General features: G+C 35.4%; 1 protein-coding gene across 3 annotated transcripts in view; it reads right to left on the reverse strand.

Annotated features, from left to right (window-relative positions):
• Positions 1-21,448, reverse strand: part of Tmprss15 (transmembrane serine protease 15) — a 121,058-nt gene that overhangs the window by 24,046 nt on the left and 75,564 nt on the right. For all 3 annotated transcript variants that reach the window (XM_055617822.1, XM_055617823.1, XM_055617821.1), the window contains 4 exons: positions 20,534-20,659; positions 18,926-19,066; positions 5,969-6,079; positions 3,994-4,126 (listed from right to left, as the gene is read on the reverse strand). In XM_055617822.1, coding sequence (XP_055473797.1) covers positions 3,994-4,126; positions 5,969-6,079; positions 18,926-19,066; positions 20,534-20,659 — 511 coding nt within the window. The remainder of the gene's footprint in view (positions 1-3,993; positions 4,127-5,968; positions 6,080-18,925; positions 19,067-20,533; positions 20,660-21,448) is intronic.

Raw genomic sequence — 21,448 nt, forward strand, 5'->3', positions numbered from 1 at the left:
ATATATATATATATATATATATATATATATATATATATATATATATAATTACTTTTTAGGTTGCAGATGGAGTATAAAAATATACTTATAAAGGAATTCTAGAGAGAAGAAAGGATATCCCCAGGCTGCTTAGACGGTATTTTGTCTTCAGCCACTCTTCTAGGCCCTGCTTAGGTTGCCTCTCTTTTGTCTTGCTATCAGACTGCATTTGCTGAGATAAGGATTCTTCCCTGCAGCAAGAGCTTAGGTAGAGATGTTTTAAGCCTTTGGACACAGGAAAGCTGAAGGAATAATAATGCGTGCTGCAAGTACTGCAGCTGGGCACTGTAGCTCATTTCACACCCCAAAAGGCTTAAGCAATGAATGGAGCCAGGTGGGATTAAGCTGAAAAGGCTTTTGGAGAATGAAGGTCTTTCTTTGCAGATTGGAGGGTAAGAAGGGATTGATTTGGCAGGACAGAGTTCAGGACTTTATAGACAAGGGAATGGTGGATGGAAGAGAGTCCTCGACAAAGTATCCTACTCTGACAATCTCAACAGTGGGCAGTTATGTAACATTATATCTGAACGGGACGTATTTCAACTGCAAATTTCATTCATTTACCTAGAAAAACTTTTCAAGAGAATGAATTTTAGGTTTTCTTGCCTCAGTTCTTTAAAGTTTTGCATAGGAGCAAAGAAAGGTCAATGGAAAAGTTATCTTGGCGTAGTCAATCCCTCTATTGTGCAAGATACCAGGGTCACAACAAGAGAGAAATCAATGGGTCAGTCTTATCACTGCTCTCTGTTATCTTACAGAAGTAATAGTGTTTGGATGAAAACAAAGTGCTGGTGCTTCAATGTGGCTGAGCAGAAGCTTGTCAATGAGGCAGGGTCTCCACAAACACTGTACTTTGTACAGCATGGCTCTCCTTTAACTTTTCTTGAGTGTTCTTGGCTTGAATTTATTCATTTACTTATATATTTAGTGTGTGTGTGTGTGTGCACCCGGCAATCAGGTCTGTGCTGTTATAGTTCTTGAGTTACTACTCGTTGGCATTCCTTACCTATGTCCCTTCACCAGCCCTATAAGGCAATAAATTGATCAGAGATGAATGAATGTTGGGGAGCTGTCAAAGTTCTGCAGCCCGTTTACTCCTCAGTTATTTTTAGTTTATGCGCTCTTGATTTTAAAGCAGAAGAAAATGGGCATAATTTGTATGTCATGTAGCTACAAGCTGCTAGTAAAGTGCATCATTTACTAAAATTATTTGAATAGTCATTTTAATAGAGTAGAAATTATTTTTCTAACAACTTCTGTCGAGCTTCTTTTACTCTGCCACACCTAAGTAAGTGATATGGCTTGGTGGCTGGAGAGCTAAAAGAGGCTTGCCATCAAATCCAAGAACTTGAGTTCCTTCCATCCCAAGGAACTACATGGTAGAAAGAGAGAACTAACTTCTCTCTCTCTCTGGTTCTTTGTCTCTGTCTCTCTCTGCGTGTGTGTGTGTGTGTGTGTGTGTGTGTGTATTCACAGTTGTAATGAGTTAAAGCTTTTACTACACAGTTGAAAATTATCAAGACACTTATAGAAATTACATATGGGAACCAGAATACTGTCTATCAACATATTAAGCCAGTATAAAATGCCAATTTTAATTTCAGGTGTATAGTAGCTCATGCCAAATTGTGGGTAAATTAAATGTGTGTTTGTGTGGGATCTTTCATTTTACTTTTGAGATTATAATTACAACATTTATCCCTTCCCTTTCCTCCAGTTAATTATGGCAATGGTATTTGAATGACAAAATTCATCCTTACTTCAGTTTGTGCAAGCACCTTGAAATAGAAGAACACAGATACAAGTCTATTTCGTGTCTAGATTTGAGAATGAGAGGATAAAACTGACTAGTCTGGTCTGTAAGGTAGCAATATATTGTACAGGACTCTTAGGAGAGTTAACAACCCCTCCAAAAATTCTAATTAGGAAACAAATCACTAAGTCTATTTCCCACTAATATTTTCTAAATACCAGTAATTAATTTTAATAATTTGTCCAGGCCAATCCCATGTGCACGAATTGGGCTGTAACCATGGATTTCCTTCTTAAGAAACACAATTGAAAACTCACTGTTTACTTCAGCATAACTTTCACCTCACTGTAAAATCAAACAAAACAAAATACCCTTGATCAACGACATAAAAATGTTAAAGTACTTTTTTATGCATTTTATAAATGGAAAGGAATTAAAATGCTTAATATAACAGAGTAAAGGCTGATGAAATCTTCCTTATGTGATTTTCTCAAATCTGTGGGGAATTGCTGTTCGTACCCAATCTACATAAATAACCTTGAGAGACTACAGTGCAGGCTTAAAAATTTGTATCCTAAATTATTTCCCACTGTACCAAACACACCATTTAAACTTACTAAGTTTTTTTTTTTTCCATTTCTGTTTGCCAGTCTAGACAACCCTCATTAATGCTGTAATGTCTTTTCAGTTATTAATGCACTATGGAGTCTAATAAGCATGGATAGGAACAAAGATTAGCATCTTTGTACAAATTACCTGAATCATTTTAGAAGAAAGACAGTACCTGGCCTTTCTCAAAAATACTGTATCTAAGGCAATGTACTGTATCACTTATTTTCTATATTGTAGGACCCTATCTTTTGATTTCTGTGTCTTGCAGCAAGAAATGTGATCCATAGGAAATGAGGTCAGTGGACCAGATATCAAAGTCTGGCTGAAGATGTGTTAACATGTAAATAAATATGACTCAGTATTGCAGAATTTATTTTTATTCCTTGTGGGTATTTTTTTTTAATGAGACGAAGTCCCTATTCTTTTTAAAAGTTATTTATTTATTTATTATTACAGTTTATTCATTTTGTATCCCAGCTGTAGCCCTCCTTCCTTGTTCCCTCCCAATCACTTCCTCCCTCTTCTCCTCCTATGCCCCTCCCTCAGTCCACTGATAGGGGAGGGCTTCCTCCCTTTCTGTCTGACCTTACCCATGGAGATAACCTAGATTCCTTGCTCAGATATAGCCTATGGCAGTTCAGCTTCCAAGTGGGTTTCTAGTAAAGGGAGCAGGGGCTGTCTCTGACATGAACTCAGTGGCTGGCTTTTTGATCACCTCCCCCTGGGAGGATGTAGCTGTTCCAGGCTACAGGGCAAGATGATGCAGCCAGTCCTGATGAGACCTGATTTCCTTGTTTTTAATTTCTGGGTAGTATTCCATTGTGTAAATGTGTGACAATTTCTGTACCTATCCCTCTGCTGAGAGACATCTAGGTTGTATCCAGATTCTGGCTATTACGAATAAAGCTTCTGTGAACATAGTTGAGCAACTGTCCTTATTGTATGTTTGAGCATATATACATATAAGGATATGTGCTTAGGAAGAGTATAGCTGTGTCTTCAGGTAGCACTATTCCTAATTTTCTGAGAAAGCACCAGATTGATTTCCAAAGTGGTACAAGTTTACATGGCATCTGCAATGCAGGAGGGTTCCCTTTTCTCCACAACCTTTCTACCATGTGTTATCGCTTGCATTTTGGAGTTAAACACCAAAAAAGTAATTCAATTTAAAAAAAAAATGGGATAAAGAGCTAAATAGAGAATTCTCAATAGAGGAATATCGAGTGGCAGAAAAACACTTAAAGAAATGCACAAGCTCCTTAGTCATCAGAGAATTGTAAATCAAAACGACCCTGAGATTTCATCTTACACCCATCAGAATGGCTAAAATAAAAAACTCAAGGAGACAATCCTTTTAATGCACGTCCATATTTAATTTACAAGTATATTATTTAGCATTTCTGAAACTATGTTGGTTAGTATGCTATGTAGAACGTAATTCCTACCAAACTATATGGATATCCTCTGACCTTCACATATGCCCCCTGACATGCATACACTTATATACATATATCACACACACATACACACACACATACTACAACGCATACTAATAATACAAAATAAAAGAGCATGGTATACTCACTTACCCTAGTCCCAGAAGATGACAAACTTCATTTGAAATTTGTGTGGTCCAGTTCTCAGAACAGGCAATGTGCCAAATGCTATGGATGTTAAACTGTACTAACCCGTTGCTGCTCATTGTGCCATTGAGAAAACGCACTAAAAATGCAGAGAAAAGGGTTAAGATTACAAGAAGCCAGGGAATGGAGGCCACATGGGAATATTGGTCAAAAAGAAAAAAAATAATTATCTAAACAGGAGGAATAAAGGTTCCTGAGACCAAGTACACAGTATTGACATGTTGACTATTTATTTTTAAATTGCTAAAAAAAATAAATTTCAACCTGCCTCATCACAAAAATATATTAAACATTTAAGGTACTGTTTAGGTTGATTAGCTAAGTTTACTTTTTCAATATTGTATGCCAAAATTAAATGCGACTTCGCATCCCATAAATAGTCATAGCTATAATTTAAAACTTTCAACAGAATTTTTAAAAATAGCAATAAGCACATAGAGATTTATGAAAGATACTGGGTAATACACAGGGTCATATTGATTAAGTTCATGGTGGCCTTAATTAAAATGTGCTTATTCTTTTTTATTATTATCATTTATTACAATTTATTCACTTTGTATCCCACCCTCCCTCCCTCTTCTCCTCCCATGCCCCTCCCCTAGACCACTGATAGGGAGGTCCTCCTCCCTTTCTATCTGATTCTAGCCTATCAGGTCTCATGAGGACTGACTGCATTGTCTTCCTCTGTGGCTTGGCAAGGCTGAACCCTTGCCAGTCAGAGCTTAGTAATTGGTTGTAGATTTTTTCTGAAGAGTATCTTGGAAGATATAATTTGAAAAAATCAAATTTAGTTGATAGTTTTTTGTCTTTATCTATGATTATAAGTTGAAAAAAACAGAAACATAGAAGTTATTTTCCAGCAAATGAACGAAATAAACTTGCGTATATTGTTATTTAAGTTATTAAAATTTATTTATGACAAGCAATGCTTATATACTTACTCACTAAAAGTGGAAAAAACAAATTCAGGAGATAATGTAGTTATTCTGTTCACTCATGCTGCCTTTTCAGAAACTTTGTATTTTTATTTGCCATATTTGCTATTTTATTTTCTTCATATTCCCACTATCTTACAAACATTCTGTGAGGAATATTGCGGTTTTTATGCCAAAAAAGGGATTGGATCTAAGCTGGTTTTTAAGTAAAGAAATTTTCAGCGCTGGGATGTGACCTGAAAACACCATGTTGTTATTGGTTTTACTTTATTCTCTCATTAAACGATTTGGGTATTGAATTAAACAGACTGAGATTTTACCCTTAGCTTTTATGAAGCATCTGATCTGCGACAGACGTGCACCTTGCTCAGAACTCAGCTTCTTCAGGTCTAAATCTAGTCAGTTTTTAATGTGGGACTCTTACCACACTTCATATAGTGCAATGCATATAATATGTGCAATCCTTTTTTTTTGTTTTGTTTTGTTTTAGGAATCAAAGCAATGTACAATAAAATAAAATTACTCATCCAGTCATTGCAACCTGAAATGGAGGCTTGGCTTGAAATCATTCAAAGCAGAAGAAGTAGAAGATGCTTAAGAACTAAAAATATAAAATACCAGCTCCAGAGTAGTCAGTTATAATATGCATTCAGGTGCTCCTCCCTAAAGCAATAAAGGAAATAGAGCAGAGTGTGGCAGTTACTAAAGTGCCTGGTTTGGTATGTTTCTCACCGAGTCCTTCTTGTCCTAGACTTACAGCTACATTGCACGTGACCAAGTTTAACAAGCAACACACATGAACTAGAGGCTTATATGTTCGTTTTACTATAAACCAAAAATGGTCTCAAAGCTCAGCTTAGGAGGGAGACTCGCATTCCTCAACACTTGCAATAAAGCCATATGTATTCTTTCTTTCATGCTTGGAGAATCCAAAAAGAAAAACAAAGTTAAAACCACACAAGTATTTTCATGAAAATATGACGTACCACAATGTGCCTCATCTGAGCCATCACTGCAGTGTGGGTGGCTATCACAGAGATTTGCCTTGGGAATGCAGGTCCCTGCTGTGCACTGAAACTCGCCATCCTGGCAGGGCTCTGTTTATTTAGTAGAACAAAGAAATCACAAGTTGAAGGTTCCTGTATACCCATGCCACTTATGCCCCTTTAAACACCAGACTTTTGCTTCAGCCTATGGTGGAAGAACTTTCAAATTTGAAATTCCAAGATTTTTAAAAAACCACCTTGCCATCTCTTTTGTAAAAGTGCTTTTGGGAAAAGTTCCAAGAGGTAGCTGAGATTATCCTTAAAATAAGCTGACCTGAGGGATCTCAAACATGGCTGGGAGATATCTCCCTCAGAGAGAGATGCATTGAAGGAAGAGCTTTATGCTGGGATGATAAGACAAGCTCTGTTCAGGCCACACATAATATAGATCCTCTGGGAAGGCAGCTGTAGACACTTAGCACCCCATGCTCTTTAGTACACAGATAATCCCAAAGCAGAAGCAAAAACCTTTGATAACAGGAAGCAGGAATAGCTCTATTTTGAAAACAACTAGCAAACACAAACCAGGATCAGAATTGCACCATTATATTAAACTTTATTTCACTAAGTCACAACTTAAGTTAAAAAGATACCAGAAACTGAAGAGCTACAAAATGAAAAATTTTGTTTTTAAAAGTTAGGGGAGTGGCATGCATGCAGAAAGGGGAGGAAGGGTGGGATCGGGAGGGGAGGAGGGAGGGGCTTATGGGGGGATACAAAATGAATAAAGTGTAATTAATAAAAAATTAAAGAAAATTACAAATACAAAAAAAATTAGCTTTTTATTTGTTAGATATATGTGTGTGTATGTGTATGCGCAGGTATGTGTTTACACACATATGCACATACATACAATTATATAGTGTCACTAATCAGAAATACATACATAGGTAGGTATTGACCTTTTGACATAGCTAATTAAAAACATAGATAATAACTTATTCCTGTAGTTCCACTATAAACAATTGTTCTGTGTTTGATGGTCTGCTGGTATTTGAGTGGGGTGGAATTAAACTTTTATTGATTTAAAAAAATTATTTATTTATTACTTATACAGCACACAAGAAGAGGGCACCAGATCTCAGTATAGATGATTGTGAGCCACCATGTGGTTGCTAGGATTGCACTCAGGACCTTTAGAAGAAGAGCCAGTGTTCTTAACCTCTGAGCCATCTCCCTAGCCCCTATTATTTTTTTTTAAATACATGTATGAAATTGTCAAATTTTATACATCTACAAAGCACCAATATTTCTATTTTTTTATTCATATTTTTCCTCTGTCCAAATCTTTTTTTTTCCTCATAGACATGTTTTTTTGGACATAAAACAATCAGAATGTTGATGGTACTCCCATGCTATTTTTGCCACTACTGTACCAGCTTTTATGTCTTGCCAGACCAGTCAGTAATGTAGTTCCCAGGGTTTATTTATAATGAGCAAAAATAGTCGTCTCTGAGAGGAATCATTTCTACTAGAAATCTAGGCTTTAAACCTAAATCCAAGAAGTGTTAAATATTGACACAGTTTTAAAGGAGAGTTTTATAAATTAGTTCTTTGAGGGTTTCATAAAACATGCTTGATTATATTCACTGAGCTTCTAACTTTGATATACCCCCTTTCCTTTCCTACCCAACTTTGTGTCATTTTAATCACTCCAGACAGATTTCTGCACATAAGTTAATCTTTCTGAGTTTCAGTTTTCTTGTATGTTAAGTGGAAATTAGTTCAACTTATCATGAGAAGAAAGAAAGAAAGAAGAAAAGAAAGAAAGAAAGAAGAAAAGAAAGAAAGAAAGAAAGAAAGAAAGAAAGAAAGAAAGAAAGAAAGAAAGAATACACTTAGAATACCAATGTGTACACACTAACTGTTCGATACGTGGTATTAACAGCAAAAATAGGAACATTATTAAATTTCTTGTTTAAAAAATTGGTGACGGAATCTGTCAAAAGAGGCTGCAGCTAACTTAAGATCTGCCCTTCATACCTTAAAGGGAATATTATTTGTTAGCAGGCAGAAGTATTGCAGAGTCATAACTGGTCAACGTGCTAAGACTATGACTGCAAGTGCTCAGCCTTAAATAGCCCTGAGATCTCAGGAACATTACAAAGGAGGAAGCATAAAAATGTCAAGAGATGTGGGACACTATGAAGTCCATTGAAATGCAATCTTCTTGAATGTTGGAGCTTTAGCATTCACAAGTTTATAGCCCCTGTGAACAATTGCACAAGATCTGCTCAAGAACCAGCAAGCCAACAGTCTAAGATGGATGGCGGAGTCTCTCATGACCCATTATCTTTACCTGGAGGTTGATAGCTACTAAAGGAATGTGGTCCCTAGAACGTTACCCATGATTCCTTAAATGGGCCCACACTCATGTATATATGGGTAGTATTAATCGGACTGAGAAAAGTAAAACCCAATGGATATAACTGTAGTTGCTGCAAAGACAGAGAAACTGAGCTTGATCGCAGGGATCCACTTTGTGGAAAAAGAGAATTAGCTTCCATAAATGATTCTCGGAGTTTGGCATTAGTGCCATGATACAGATTTCCATACACATACTCATCAAGCAGATGTAAAGAAATATAAATAAAAATGTAGAGAACATACTGTTGGGTATGGGAGCACAGCTAGGGAAATTGGATAGATATGATAAAAACACAATATAGACACATATGTGAGTCTCAAAAATTAAATTGTTTAAAAATAGAAACTTTAGAAGTATCTAATATCTCTCTTTCTCTTTTTTTCCTCTCTGGGTATGTTTTACCATTGAGCTCTGAAGCATCTCTCTATTAAGTTAATATTCTTGTTCCACTCTACTTCCACCACTTTTCTCTTCAAATAACAAGATAAACAGGAAAATATGTCTATTCACTTTTTCTTGGTTACAGAAAATAGTAATTGGAGCTATTTGTCTATTTTAAGCTTTGAAACATTCTATGTTTTAACCAAAATCTAATTTACCTTAATACAGATATTTTTAGAAAGTTATGGCTGGCTGTTTCTGCAAATTTTTATATCAGGAGAAAAATAGGTTATATATCTCAAAACTTAATATCATTAGGGAGGTTCTAGTGAATGTAATTATCAATTTGTTTCACAAACACATATTTTTAAACAGATTACTGAGATGACAAATGGCCTCACATGATTAAATTTTTTGTACAAAGAAGCATAAGTATCTTATTGGAAAGATTTCTCTTTCTTCTGGATGTTATCATTCCTTAACTTTCCTTTAGAATACACAGAATCTTCAAAATAGGTGCACACACACAAATATACATCCTATAACAGTATGTATTTTCGCATATATTAATTTTTATAAGGTAAAATTTCAGACTGATAGTCAAATATTTTGATACACTCTAATGTCAGTCATTATTAGTTACTGTTAAATTATTAATTATATTTTCCACATTTATTAAATCATTATGTTAAATGAGTTTACAATGACAATATTTATTTATGGATACATTTTATTGACAATTTTGCTTTTAATGCTGTAGTCAAGCTATATTCAATTGGAAAGATAAATTTTAGTTAAAATTAATATAAATAGCTTAAATTTTATTCAGTGAAAGCACATGCTCTGTACTTGCCTGAAAATTATAATATTTTGTTTTTCTGTAGTCAAAGCTGTTAGGATTATACCTGTAAGTCCTGAAAAGGTTCCTAGTTTAGAAGGTGGAATAGACTGGATTAGAAATTACTGAATGGAGAAGAATGGTATATTGTTGCTAAGCGACTAGGAATTATAAAATTTGAGAAGAGGTATAAATAAGCTACTTAAAACTTTCCATATATCTACAAACTTGATTTTGAGTTTTTGGAACATATATTTCAGGTCATTAGGAAGCCTTCGATACAACAATTTACTCTCACTGGAGTCTGAAATCTTATTTCTGATAGTTTTATGCCCATGGTGAAAGTGGAAAAAAGTAATATTACTCAGAATTGAATTTCCCCATCTTCTCTTTATGAAGTCTCTATAGCCCTGCTTTATTTAGTCACCATATGCTTGGTTTCTTAAAAAGAAGTAAATTGGTTTCTAAGGAACACACCTCCCCATCTGGGGAGGGCTTTAGGACTGTGAGTACAACCAGCTGCCACCTGTGAGTTGCCAGCAATGATCTACTGAATTGCACATGAAGACTCGGAGACTCATAAACAAGCAGTGGGCCCACATTCCTGAGAGACTTACCATAATAAATATCTACCATGAATCCTTAAGGTCAACATGAGTGGAGATAATTAAGAGAGGATAAATAATATTAAATATGCCTCATAATTATATTTCAATGAAATACTGTTAAGTATTCATAAAACATATCAGAAGACAAGGAAGATTCATAAATAATGGAAATAATTTATCACATAATTTTTTCACTTTTTTTTCTTTTCTGAAATGATTGCCAATCCAGAACATCAATCTAAGGAGGTATGTACACCCAATCTGTTTTCCAGGCTTCTGCTAAAAAAAAAAAAAAAAAAAAAAGGAAGAAAGAAAAGACAAGAAAAGCTAGATGAAAAAAGACTGTGCTGAGCAAGCTGGGACACTCAGCTCTACACCACAAAGGCCCATTTTCTAATTCTAGGAGAAATAGCAGTCCATAAGTGTGTTGATTTGTCATGCACTGATGTTCTGCAAAAGAGTCCTCCATCTTCACTGAAAAACATTGTTCTCAAAAAACACAATGCTTAAGAGCAAAATCTGGTTCCAGGGCAAAACAAGTGGAAAGAACCCCTTCACATATAACTGGATCTTTTTATTGTACTGATTGCATTAAATCAAATGGACCTAATAGACGTCTACACCCTAACACAAAAAAGTAAATGTTGGGGGTTGGCCTGGTGCTATGTATTCTAATGTTAATTACTTCCCCCCACGATCTTGTCCCTGCTCAGAAGAGCACATTCTCACTTAAACCTGTCCTTGTTGTGTAAATCTGTCCTTATTGTATAAACCTGCCTGCCTCATTATATCTCATTGATTGATTAACAGCCTATACCTGGGCAGGGCAGAATGGGATAGGCATGGCTAAGGTTTCCAGGCTTGGAAAGGACAGAAGAAAGACCAGAGTCAGACAGACTGGAAGAGATGAAGAAGGAGGAAGCCACGGTGGGTTAGCATGGAGAAGAAACCACGAGCAATGGTGAAAAACCACCAAGATGAAAAATATAAGCAAGTATATTGAGATTATGGCTAGAAGATAGGTCAGATGAGGGTGGTTAAGAGTACGGCATTGGTTGGAGCCTGGGAGGTGGATGTTGAGGTTATTGAATGAGCACAGGTGAAATATCTGCCGGACCCAAGGTAAATAAGGCAGTTATAAAATCTAACAGGTGTCTGTGTCTTATTGTTTGTGATAGAGGATTAAATAATACCACCATGATAATCTTAGGCTAATAATAAACATTATATAGACCAACACCATTTTTTTTAAAACAACAGCAAATATACCTTCTTCTCAGCACCTCACAGAACCTTCTAAAATTGACCATACAAAGCAAGCCTCAACACATACAAAAAGATGGAGATAATCCCTTGTATCATATCAGACCACCATGGTCTAAAACTAGATCTCAACAATAACAGAAATAGCATAAAGCCTACACACGCATGGAAACTGAACAACTCTCTAATCAATGATAGCTGGGTCAGGAAAGAAAGAAAGAAAGAAAGAAAGAAAGAAAGAAAGAAAGAAAGAAAGAAAGAAAGAAAGAAAGAAAGAAAGAAAGAAAGAAGGAAAGAAGGAAAGAAAGACTTCGTAGTTCAATGAAAATTAATATGCAATTTATCAAAACTTAGGGAAGACAATGAAAGCAGTACTAAGAGGAAAGTTTATAACACTAAGAGCCTTCAGAAAGAATTTTGAGACATCTCATACAAGCAAGTTAATGGAACACCTAAAATCCCGAGGAAAAAAATTAAAAAAGAAGCAGACATATTCAAGAGGCGTAGACAGTTGGAAATAATCAAACTTAGGACTGAAATCAATAAATTAGAAACAAAGAAAACAATTCAAAGAATCAATGACACCAAGAGCTCGTTCTTTGAGAAAATCAACAGGATAGACAAACCCTTAGCCAAACTAACTAAAAGACAGAGAGACACTATAGAAATCAACAAAATCAGAAATGAAAAGGGGGACATAATGACAGACATTGAGGACATCCAAAGAATTATTAGGTCCTACTTGAAAGGCCTATATGCCACAAAATTTGATAATCTAAATGAAATGGACAATTTTCTTGAAATATTCCATTTACCAAAGTTGAATCAATATCAGTTAAATAAATTAAATAGTCCTATATCCCCCAAGGAAATAGAAGCTGTCATCAAAAGTATCCCATCCAAAAAACTAAAAAAATCCAGGGCAAGACGGTTTTAGTGCAGAATTTTACCAGACCCTCAGAGAAGAGTTAATTCTAATACTCTTCAAGCTAGCTTACAAAATAGACAAAGGAACATTTCCAAACTCATTACATGAAGCCAAGTCACCTTGATTCCTAAACAGCACAAAGACCCAACAAAGAAAGAGAATCTCAGACCAATCTTCCTTATGAACATTGATGCAAAAATACTCATTAAAATACTTGGAAACCAAATCCAAGAACACATAAAAGATATCATCCACCATGACCAACTAGTCTTCATCTCAGGCATGCAAGGGTGGTTTAATACATGGAAATCCATAAATGTAATCCACTGTATAAACAAACTGAAGGAGAAAAGCCACATGATCATCTCCTTAGATGCTGAAAAATCATTTGATAAAATCTAACATCCATTGATGCTTAAAGTCTTAGAGATATCAGGGATTCACATAGCAAAACATAGTAAAGGCAATAATACAGCAAGCCTGTAGCCAACATCAAACTAAATAGAGGAACTTATATCAATCCCACTGAAATCAAGGACAAATTAAGGCTACCCACTGTCTCAATATCTCTTTAACATAGTACTGACATTCCTAATTAGAGCAATAAAACAACTAAGAGATAAAGGAGATACAAATTGTAAAGGAAGAAGTCAAAGTTTCATTATTTGCAGATGATATAAGTACAGAGAGTGACCCCCAAAATTCTATCAGAAACTCACATATCCTGTAAACATTTTCAGCAAAGTAGCTGGATACAAAATTAACTCCATTCCATTAAATGATACAATTTTTGTAATTTTCTCAAATCAAAAATTTTTGTGACATTTTTGAAAATATTTGATACACTATTTTTCAAGAGTAACAATCATACAAAAGCAAAAAACCCAATAATTTTGTTGGAAGAGATGTGTTTGTTCTTGATATTCATAGTCCATACTGTTTCAGTTTCTTTCATCTCTTGCAATTGATTTTAAAGTAGAACTGTAAAAGCCTACTGCTTTTATAAACTTTGTTTTTTTTAATTTTTTATTAATTACACTTTATTCATTTTGTATCCCCCCATAAACCCCTCCCTCCTCCCCTCCCGATCCCACCCTCCTTCCCCTTTCTGCATGCATGCCACTCCCCAGGTCCACTGATAGGGGAGGTTCTCCTTTCCTTTCTGATCTTAGTCTATCAGTTCTCATCAAAAGTGGCTGCATTGTCCTCTACTGTGGCCTGGTAAGGCTGCTCCCCCCTCAGGGGGAGGTGATCAAAGAGCAGGCCAATCAGATTATGTCAGAGGCAGTCCCTCTTCCTGTTACATAAACTTTGTTTTGAAGTACTTTCAGTTCTGTTCATTAAAGGATACTCCACAATTATTTCAATTGCTTAGATTTGTAACAAATCCTCTCTGCTACTCAGTGTATAGATTAGAAAAAACTAAATTACTTCAGTTGGTTTAATTATTTCAATTTTTTAAAAGCATATAATTATATAAAAATATTTTTATGACAAAACTTTTGAAACTATGTTGAGATGTCTGTATGCCTGGGAGGACAAGTACCTTTGTGTGTTAGCTATTGTTTTGTGCCATTGTATGACACTCCTCACATGTGAACATGTAACTGTCCTGCATGAAGCACACATGGTACATTGTCCACCTGAGCATGGAGACAATTACTCAAGAATCAAGAAATACTCAATATTATCAGCTGTGCTTTTTTTCATTGTGCAGTAGTATTGTGTATGGTATTTTAAACATAAAATACCATGATTTTTAAGTTTTCATCATTAAAACTGATTTAATACTCAATGTCACTGAAGGTACATATTTTGTTTGTAAATATGAATCTTGAGACTCAAAATGTTAAGTAGAAAAGTCTGTAATATTGATACTCTGTTGGAGTATGGTCTGGTGCTTTGTATTTGTTAATTGCTGTCCCCCTGGTATTCGTACTGTTTATGAGCAAACTGTCATGTACCCCAAGTATTGCTGTTTAACCTTGCCTAAGAAATGATTCCTGACTGGCTGATTAAAAGGTCTAAACCTGGGCAGGGCAAAATGGGGTAGGTGTGGCCAAAGTTCATGGGCTTTGGGAGAGGAGAATCACTGGAAGGAGACAGAAGGGAGAAAGGAGGAAGGAGGAAACCTCCATGGATTAGGATAAAAGAGAACCACATGGGTCAGGAAAAATTACTCCTGGTGTGGATGGAGGAAGCAACCCAGATGAAGAACATCAGCAAGTATTAGGGATTATGGGTGGGAGGTAGCCCAATCAGGAATAGTTGGGACGGAAGGCATGGACTGGAAGATATGAGAGAGCATAGGTGGAGTGTCAGCCCAGACTAAGGTAAATAGGGCCATTGTAAAATCCAGCAGGGTCTGCGCCTTACTGATGGTGAGAGCAGGCTATAAAATGCTGCATAATCATTATAGGGCTAATCATATACATATTTATCATGATACCATTAATTTATCACTGCCAATACTCGATAATTAATTTTTAATCCACAAAACACTGTAGATGTCAGGATTTTCATTTTATCAGTCCTAGAAAATATATTATTTTTTTCTCATATGATTTTCTTTCTTGATTTTGATGTAGTTCATTCTGTTTAGAGATTTTATTTTATGTCTTGTCTTGCATGCCATTCAGTGACTCTCATTCTTTACCATGTGTTTGTTAGTTTTTATTCCCAATACACTTTCCTGCTAAAACTTTAATGCTAATATCAATAATATGAGTGTGTGTGTGTGTGTGTGTGTGTGTGTGTGTGTGCGTGCGTGTGCAACAAGTCCTCTTATTGGCCCACAGCTCAGCTGAACAGGTTAGCCTGGCTGCACGGGGAGCCCCAGGCATCTATGTGTTTCTGCTCCTTAGCCCTAGAGTTAGAAGTGTGCTTCACCACCCAGTTTTTCACATTGGCACCTGGGATTCAACTCAGGTCTTCATGATTGTAAAACTAGCACTTTATGAACGAAAAGAACTCCCAAGACACATTTTAAGCCACCGGCGAAGGCACCAGTCACATTGGAAAGAAAAATCTGAGTTTGGGAGAATTTCACTGAAAACTGTTCCGAGAAAGATGAATACATGTTGTGCAACAGTCTTGAGGAGAGAGTGAGTTATGATGTCATTTATAAAGCAGGTGACATGCAAGCACTAATCTACTAGAAACAAAAAATTTTGTCATAATTAAAATCAGAATCTTAATTCTAGGTAAAAAGTAATAATGAAAACATTTTTATCTTTCTGCTACTCAGTGTTCTATAGGACATAAATAAATTTCTTCAAAACAGTAAGTACATATTTAGTTTTTAACCTAGCAATACATATCCTAAGTATATGTTACCTTAATAACATAAACACTAGCAAATAACATATTCTTACCTGCATTCATCACATGGACACACAAAACATTTCATTAAAAAAATAACATAAACCAAATCAAAGGTGAATTAAATTATAAAGAGAAATAATAGATTTTTCCGAAGTGGAAAAAAAAAGCCGAAGGAGCAGACAAACTATTGGCAGATACACACTGTTATCATATTTTAATCAGTAATAACAAAATTAGCAAGGAGCAGGGCTACTGATTAAATTTAAAATGTCATTTCCTAAATTATCTTGATTAATATTTCCAAAGCAATGACTCTATTTTCTCGAGTAAAATTTTGATTACACACACACACACACACACACACACACACACACACATATGTACATATTGCATTGACACCAATGCACACTTATTTTTATTAAGGTATTTTATACATTTCATTATTTGCTATTCAACAAATTTATTTTCTTCTTTTACATGAACTCTAGTCTCATTTTCAGCATTAGTTATATTTTACGTTCAATTCTGATTTCTTAGAAAACTTAGTATTTTCCTCAACCCCACATCTCCACTCCCTCTCCCTCTGTCAGAAAAAACATCTCATGCGGTCCAGGCTGGTTTGGAACTCAGCCTGCTGCATAAATTATAGATGAATTTCTTTCTTTTTTCTTTTCTTTTAAATTTTTTATTATTATCACTTATAACAATTTATTCACTTTGTATCCCAACTGTGCCCCCCTCCCTTGCCTCCTCCCAATCCCACCCTGCTCCTCCTATTTCCCTCCCCTAGTCAACTGATACAGGAGGTCATCCTGCCTTTCTGTTTGACCCTAGCCTATTAGGTATCATCAGGGCTGGTTGCATTGTCTTCTGTGGCTTGGCAAGGCTGCACCTCCCAGGGGGCAGTGATCAGAGAGCCAGTCACTGAGTTCATGTCAGAGATAGTCCATGCTCCCTTTACTAGGGAGCCCACGTGGAGACCGAGTCTGGTCCTTGTGTCATCTCTTCCGTTTTTTTTTTTCTTCTGTTTGTTTATTTTGTCCTATTCAAATGTGTAACTTTTTGTTTTATCTTATTATAGTTTATTTTATTATTATCCCTTGAAAGCCCAGAAGTGAAGATATGGGGGAATGGAAACATTTTCATTCCTCTAAAGAAACAGTTTCATTTGCCTCACATGATGATGAGAGTGAGCACTGACATGGAGCGTCCTTTTTCTCTTTACCCTTCAGTCGCAGATGTTGAAAAGTGTGATTGCTAGCTAGTAATTCTTTCGAAGGTTCTGAAAATTTTAGAGGATGGCGCTCTGTTGAAGGAAGTAGTGAACTGGCGTATCTTGTTTTAGAAGTATTAAGACAGTGCTCCCACCCCACCCAGTTTCTCGTCTCTCCACCACAAATTCGGCAGTATCTACCACAGGTTTGTCCTGATATCATGTTCTGCTTGCTGATGACCCTATAATGAAAGGGCCAAGGACTGTGGTCTGATGGTGTGAAATCTCTGAAACCTGGAAATGAAACAAATCCTTCCTCTTTTAAATTGACTTTCTCAGTTATCTGATCACAGTGATGAATAGCTGATTCATGTTGACAAATAGCTTTACTCTGCAGTGGAAAAGTCATTCCTTGGGTTTATTTAATCTAGATATTTTAAAGCTTTTCTTTAAAAATATGTGTATATTCATTTGAGAATAAACGTCTGTGAATAATGCCTAGGCAAGCCAGTCAACAGCCCTTCTCCATACCTCGGCATCAGATCCTGCCTCCAGCTTCTTTCCCTATTTTCCCCTGTGTGATGAACTATAAACTCTAAGCTGAAATAAACCATAGTACTCTAAAACAACAAAAAAAATTATGAAAGAAGACAAAAGAAATTCTGATCCTCCTATTTCAACTTGGAATTACAGTCATGTACCTTACCATGAGAGCATTACGTTTAATTATATAGCATATATATATATTACACTTATAAATTATATGCATATATATAATTTACAAAATATATACATAAATAAAATATATGATAAATATAAATTAACACACACAAAAATGTGTGCCTATCATTTATCTTACTAGTGCCTTATTTTGTTTCATTCCTATCACTCTTTGTTAGTTAAAAGTAGCTGCTTCTAAACCAGAACTGGAGATTAACTGATGGGGTTAGCAGCCAACTCTTTCTAAGTAGCTTTCATCAATATTGTGGCTTATTATCAGGGCTAAAAATGGTCATAAAGCTAAAAGCAGGCTACTTTCCTGAGGCAGGGTCAGAGTTTTGGGCTAGCTGAGCAGTAGAGAAACAGACGTGCACATAATTTTACCACACAGCAGGATTTAGCCTTCGTTAACAATCCAAAAGAAAGCAACTGTGCAAAATTCCTCCTCTCTAGGAATTTATATATATGTGTGTGAAATTTTTGAATCAGGAAAGGTACACAAAGTTGTGGGTCAGCACAAGAAAGGGCAGAGCCTGCATAGACGAGCAAGTAACAAAGTATTCCAAGATATTAAAACATAATGTATATGAGAATAAATACATGCTTTGTGTATTTCTATCTAGACCTCTGTCTGCCTCTGTCTCTGTTGTCTCTGTTTCTGTCTTTTAATCTGTCTTTGTCTCACTCTTACTCCCACTCCTCCATATGTGTGTGTTAAAATGCCTTTTTGTTTTGTTTTTTTTCCCTGATGCTTAAGTTTGGGACAGGATAAAGAACACAAGAAGAAACTTGTAATGCCAGCAGCATTCATTATTAAACTCCTCCATTGCAGCTGTTTTATTCTGGCTGTCTTTAATAAGTTAATGATGTTTAATATTTTAATTGGGCGTCATTTGCCTCCCAGCAGTTTAGTGGTCCTTCCCCATCCTCCTGTCTCAACAAGATCTTGGCAAAAGGAATCGTCCTTCACCCAGAGCCAATTGCTTTCTTTACTTTGAACTTTATGCTAAATTTTAACTTTGGGGAGGAGAAGTAAATAAGCTTACCAGAGAAGTGGTAATTCATATACAAAAACAATATTGTGAAAAACCTCAGGTAACTATTACATAGATAAAGAACAGGGAGAAAAAATCTTCATTATGCTGAATAAGACAAAATCATATCTCAGAATGCAAATATATACATTGTGATTTAGTTTTGAAATGGGCTTTATTTCCTTGGTTTGTTCCCATAGCTCTGATGAATATTTCTTACCTGGAATCCCCAAGTAATAGCCAGTAGTGAAATTTGCTTTGAAGCCTCTGTTTGCCTTCTTCAGGTTTGTGATGAAAAGCACAGTCATCCTATTGGTGGAAGAAAACACGTCCTTCACAGGGCCAGGTCCTGTGTACACAGCTGTCCCCAAAGGAAAAGAGGCCATAAGCTGTTTGAATACTGGAGATAAGTGATTTTACCTTCTTCTTCTAGAGGTAGAACTACATGTACCATGTATGTAAACATTCTTATTTATGATGCTTACTCTTAACTGTCTTATCTATTAAAATAAGAAAAACAATTCCAGAACAAAACAATTTCTGTCTACATATTACAGTATAATTTAGATATGCTTCTGAATTTTTTTCTTTGTGTTTGTGTGGCTAATAAGAAGTAAAATAATAAATTGTTATTTTCCTTGATTATATAAGCAGTGACCTTTTAGAAACACAATTTAACCTGCAAATGAAAAAAAAAAAAAAAACCACAGACTATATTTACAAATGTATATAAAGGTCTAGATGAAATGTTTTCCAGTTCTTGCTGTCCCTGTAGAATTTCATTTCTGATTTATTCTGTGTGGCACTGACAATCCATTTCAGAAAGCTGTGATCTAGAGATTTGTAGGATTTTAGATATGTCTGGGGAATTCTCACTCTTATTCTGGTCTCTCACAGGCTTGGGACTCATGGTGAGTCATAATTTACTTGTCACAATTTTTTATATAACAATATCCTGATTTAAAGAACTTTAAGTCAGATTTTATGATAAGATATGAGTATGAGTCACTAGAACAGTACATATAACCCTTTCTGTGGTGAGTCATTCTAGTTCATGCTTCCCAGTGATCATTTAAGCATCTTTGTAATTTAATATCTGAATTTCCTAAATAAAAAATATTTCTTTCTTAAAAATGAATGGGTAAATGATATGATCTTATGTTTCTTTAAAAACACTTAAATGTACTAATATATATTTTATTTTCCAGGCACAATTATTTTGCAAGCATTATTAAATAACAGTAACCAATAGCTATATAGAAAAGTAAGCATTCGTTAACTTTTTCATCATTCTCAGCTGTTGAGAAGTAGATGATGCAGAGACAATAATAAGCAAAATAATGATAAAACATAAAAAAATAACTTAAAATATTTATAGGAAACAGAATTTGTATGTTATGACCAAAGAAAACATTATTTAATAATTATCACTGAAAACCTAATATACACATATATCATAGAAATTACATAATAGTTTACACATGGTGTGTTTACAGTTAATTATTACCAATAAATAACTGTGACATACACATATCATTCCTGATTCACAAAGAATATTGTAGAAGTACACAATCTTTTCCCCATGGCAAACATGTTTCCATAATAAAACTCAGCATGTTCTGGGAAGACTTAGCCAAAGGGGAATCTTATTCAGAATATATTGTTTGAAAGGATTATTTTCAATTAACTGAATATTTTTAATAAGATACCCTGCTGTTATATTTTCATCTTGCCAACTGTAAAGTGCTTGTATCTGCTTCAGTGTGCTCTCCCGGTAAGTCAAAATCTTGAGCTAGCTGACTTTCAGAGGTTCAAATTTCCGTCTTACCTAATAACAAGGAGTCAGCTTCGCCCCCATCTCTCACTTCAACCACATCATTAATGCTTTCTAAATCAAATTCTTGAAAATGAAGTTGAATATTTTTTCCCTTTTCTGCATTTAAATTCCATATACCTTGAAGACAACAGATAATGACAATTAATTTATATTATACATGTTTGTATTTCTCTTGTTTATTTTCATTGTTTTGTATGTGTGTGCTAGGAAAGGTAATATATTGGTAATATATATTTTATTCAAATAATGTAAATGGTCACATTATTATAGTACAAAGTTTAAGAATGCCAGTAGGTATTAACATTCTACTTTGATTCACTTAATTTTTCTTTCATTTATTTTGTATTCGGTGTGTGTGTATGTGTGTGGGTCTGTGTGAATGACTGTGTGTATGCATGGGTGTGTGTGGGGTGAGCAGAGTGCATAAAGAATAACTTGCTAGAGTGGTTTCTCCTTTCACCGCTGAGGCTCCAGAGAGAGGGGACATCACGTTTATTGTCAAGCAACTTTACCTAATAAGCCATCTAGCCAGCAGCAGTACACCTAATTTTCCATGATCAAATAAGCAAACTTTGATATTTATTTGAAAGTGTCTCCATTCTTTAAAATAACGTGCATGCTGTTAATACTTTTAAAAATGTTGCCTGCCTCTACACATGTTCCTTGCTTTTATTAATGTCTGAGGTGATTTAGCATTCAGATTCTCATCTGCAGCATTTCCCCTACAGTCCGATTATGCTCTGTCACACTTAAGGAATCGACCTCTGTCTGCAGAGTACTGACAACTCCAAGTGTTTGCCCTATGCCCTTCATTTGAGAAATGAAAAGATATGAAGAACTCTTTTATGACTATGAAACACACACACACACACACACACACACACACACACACACACACACACACAC

Source organism: Psammomys obesus, unplaced genomic scaffold (assembly GCF_907164565.1).
Source record: "Psammomys obesus unplaced genomic scaffold, mPsaObe1.curated_primary_1811, whole genome shotgun sequence".
In the NCBI taxonomy this organism is placed as follows: domain Eukaryota; kingdom Metazoa; phylum Chordata; class Mammalia; order Rodentia; family Muridae; genus Psammomys; species Psammomys obesus.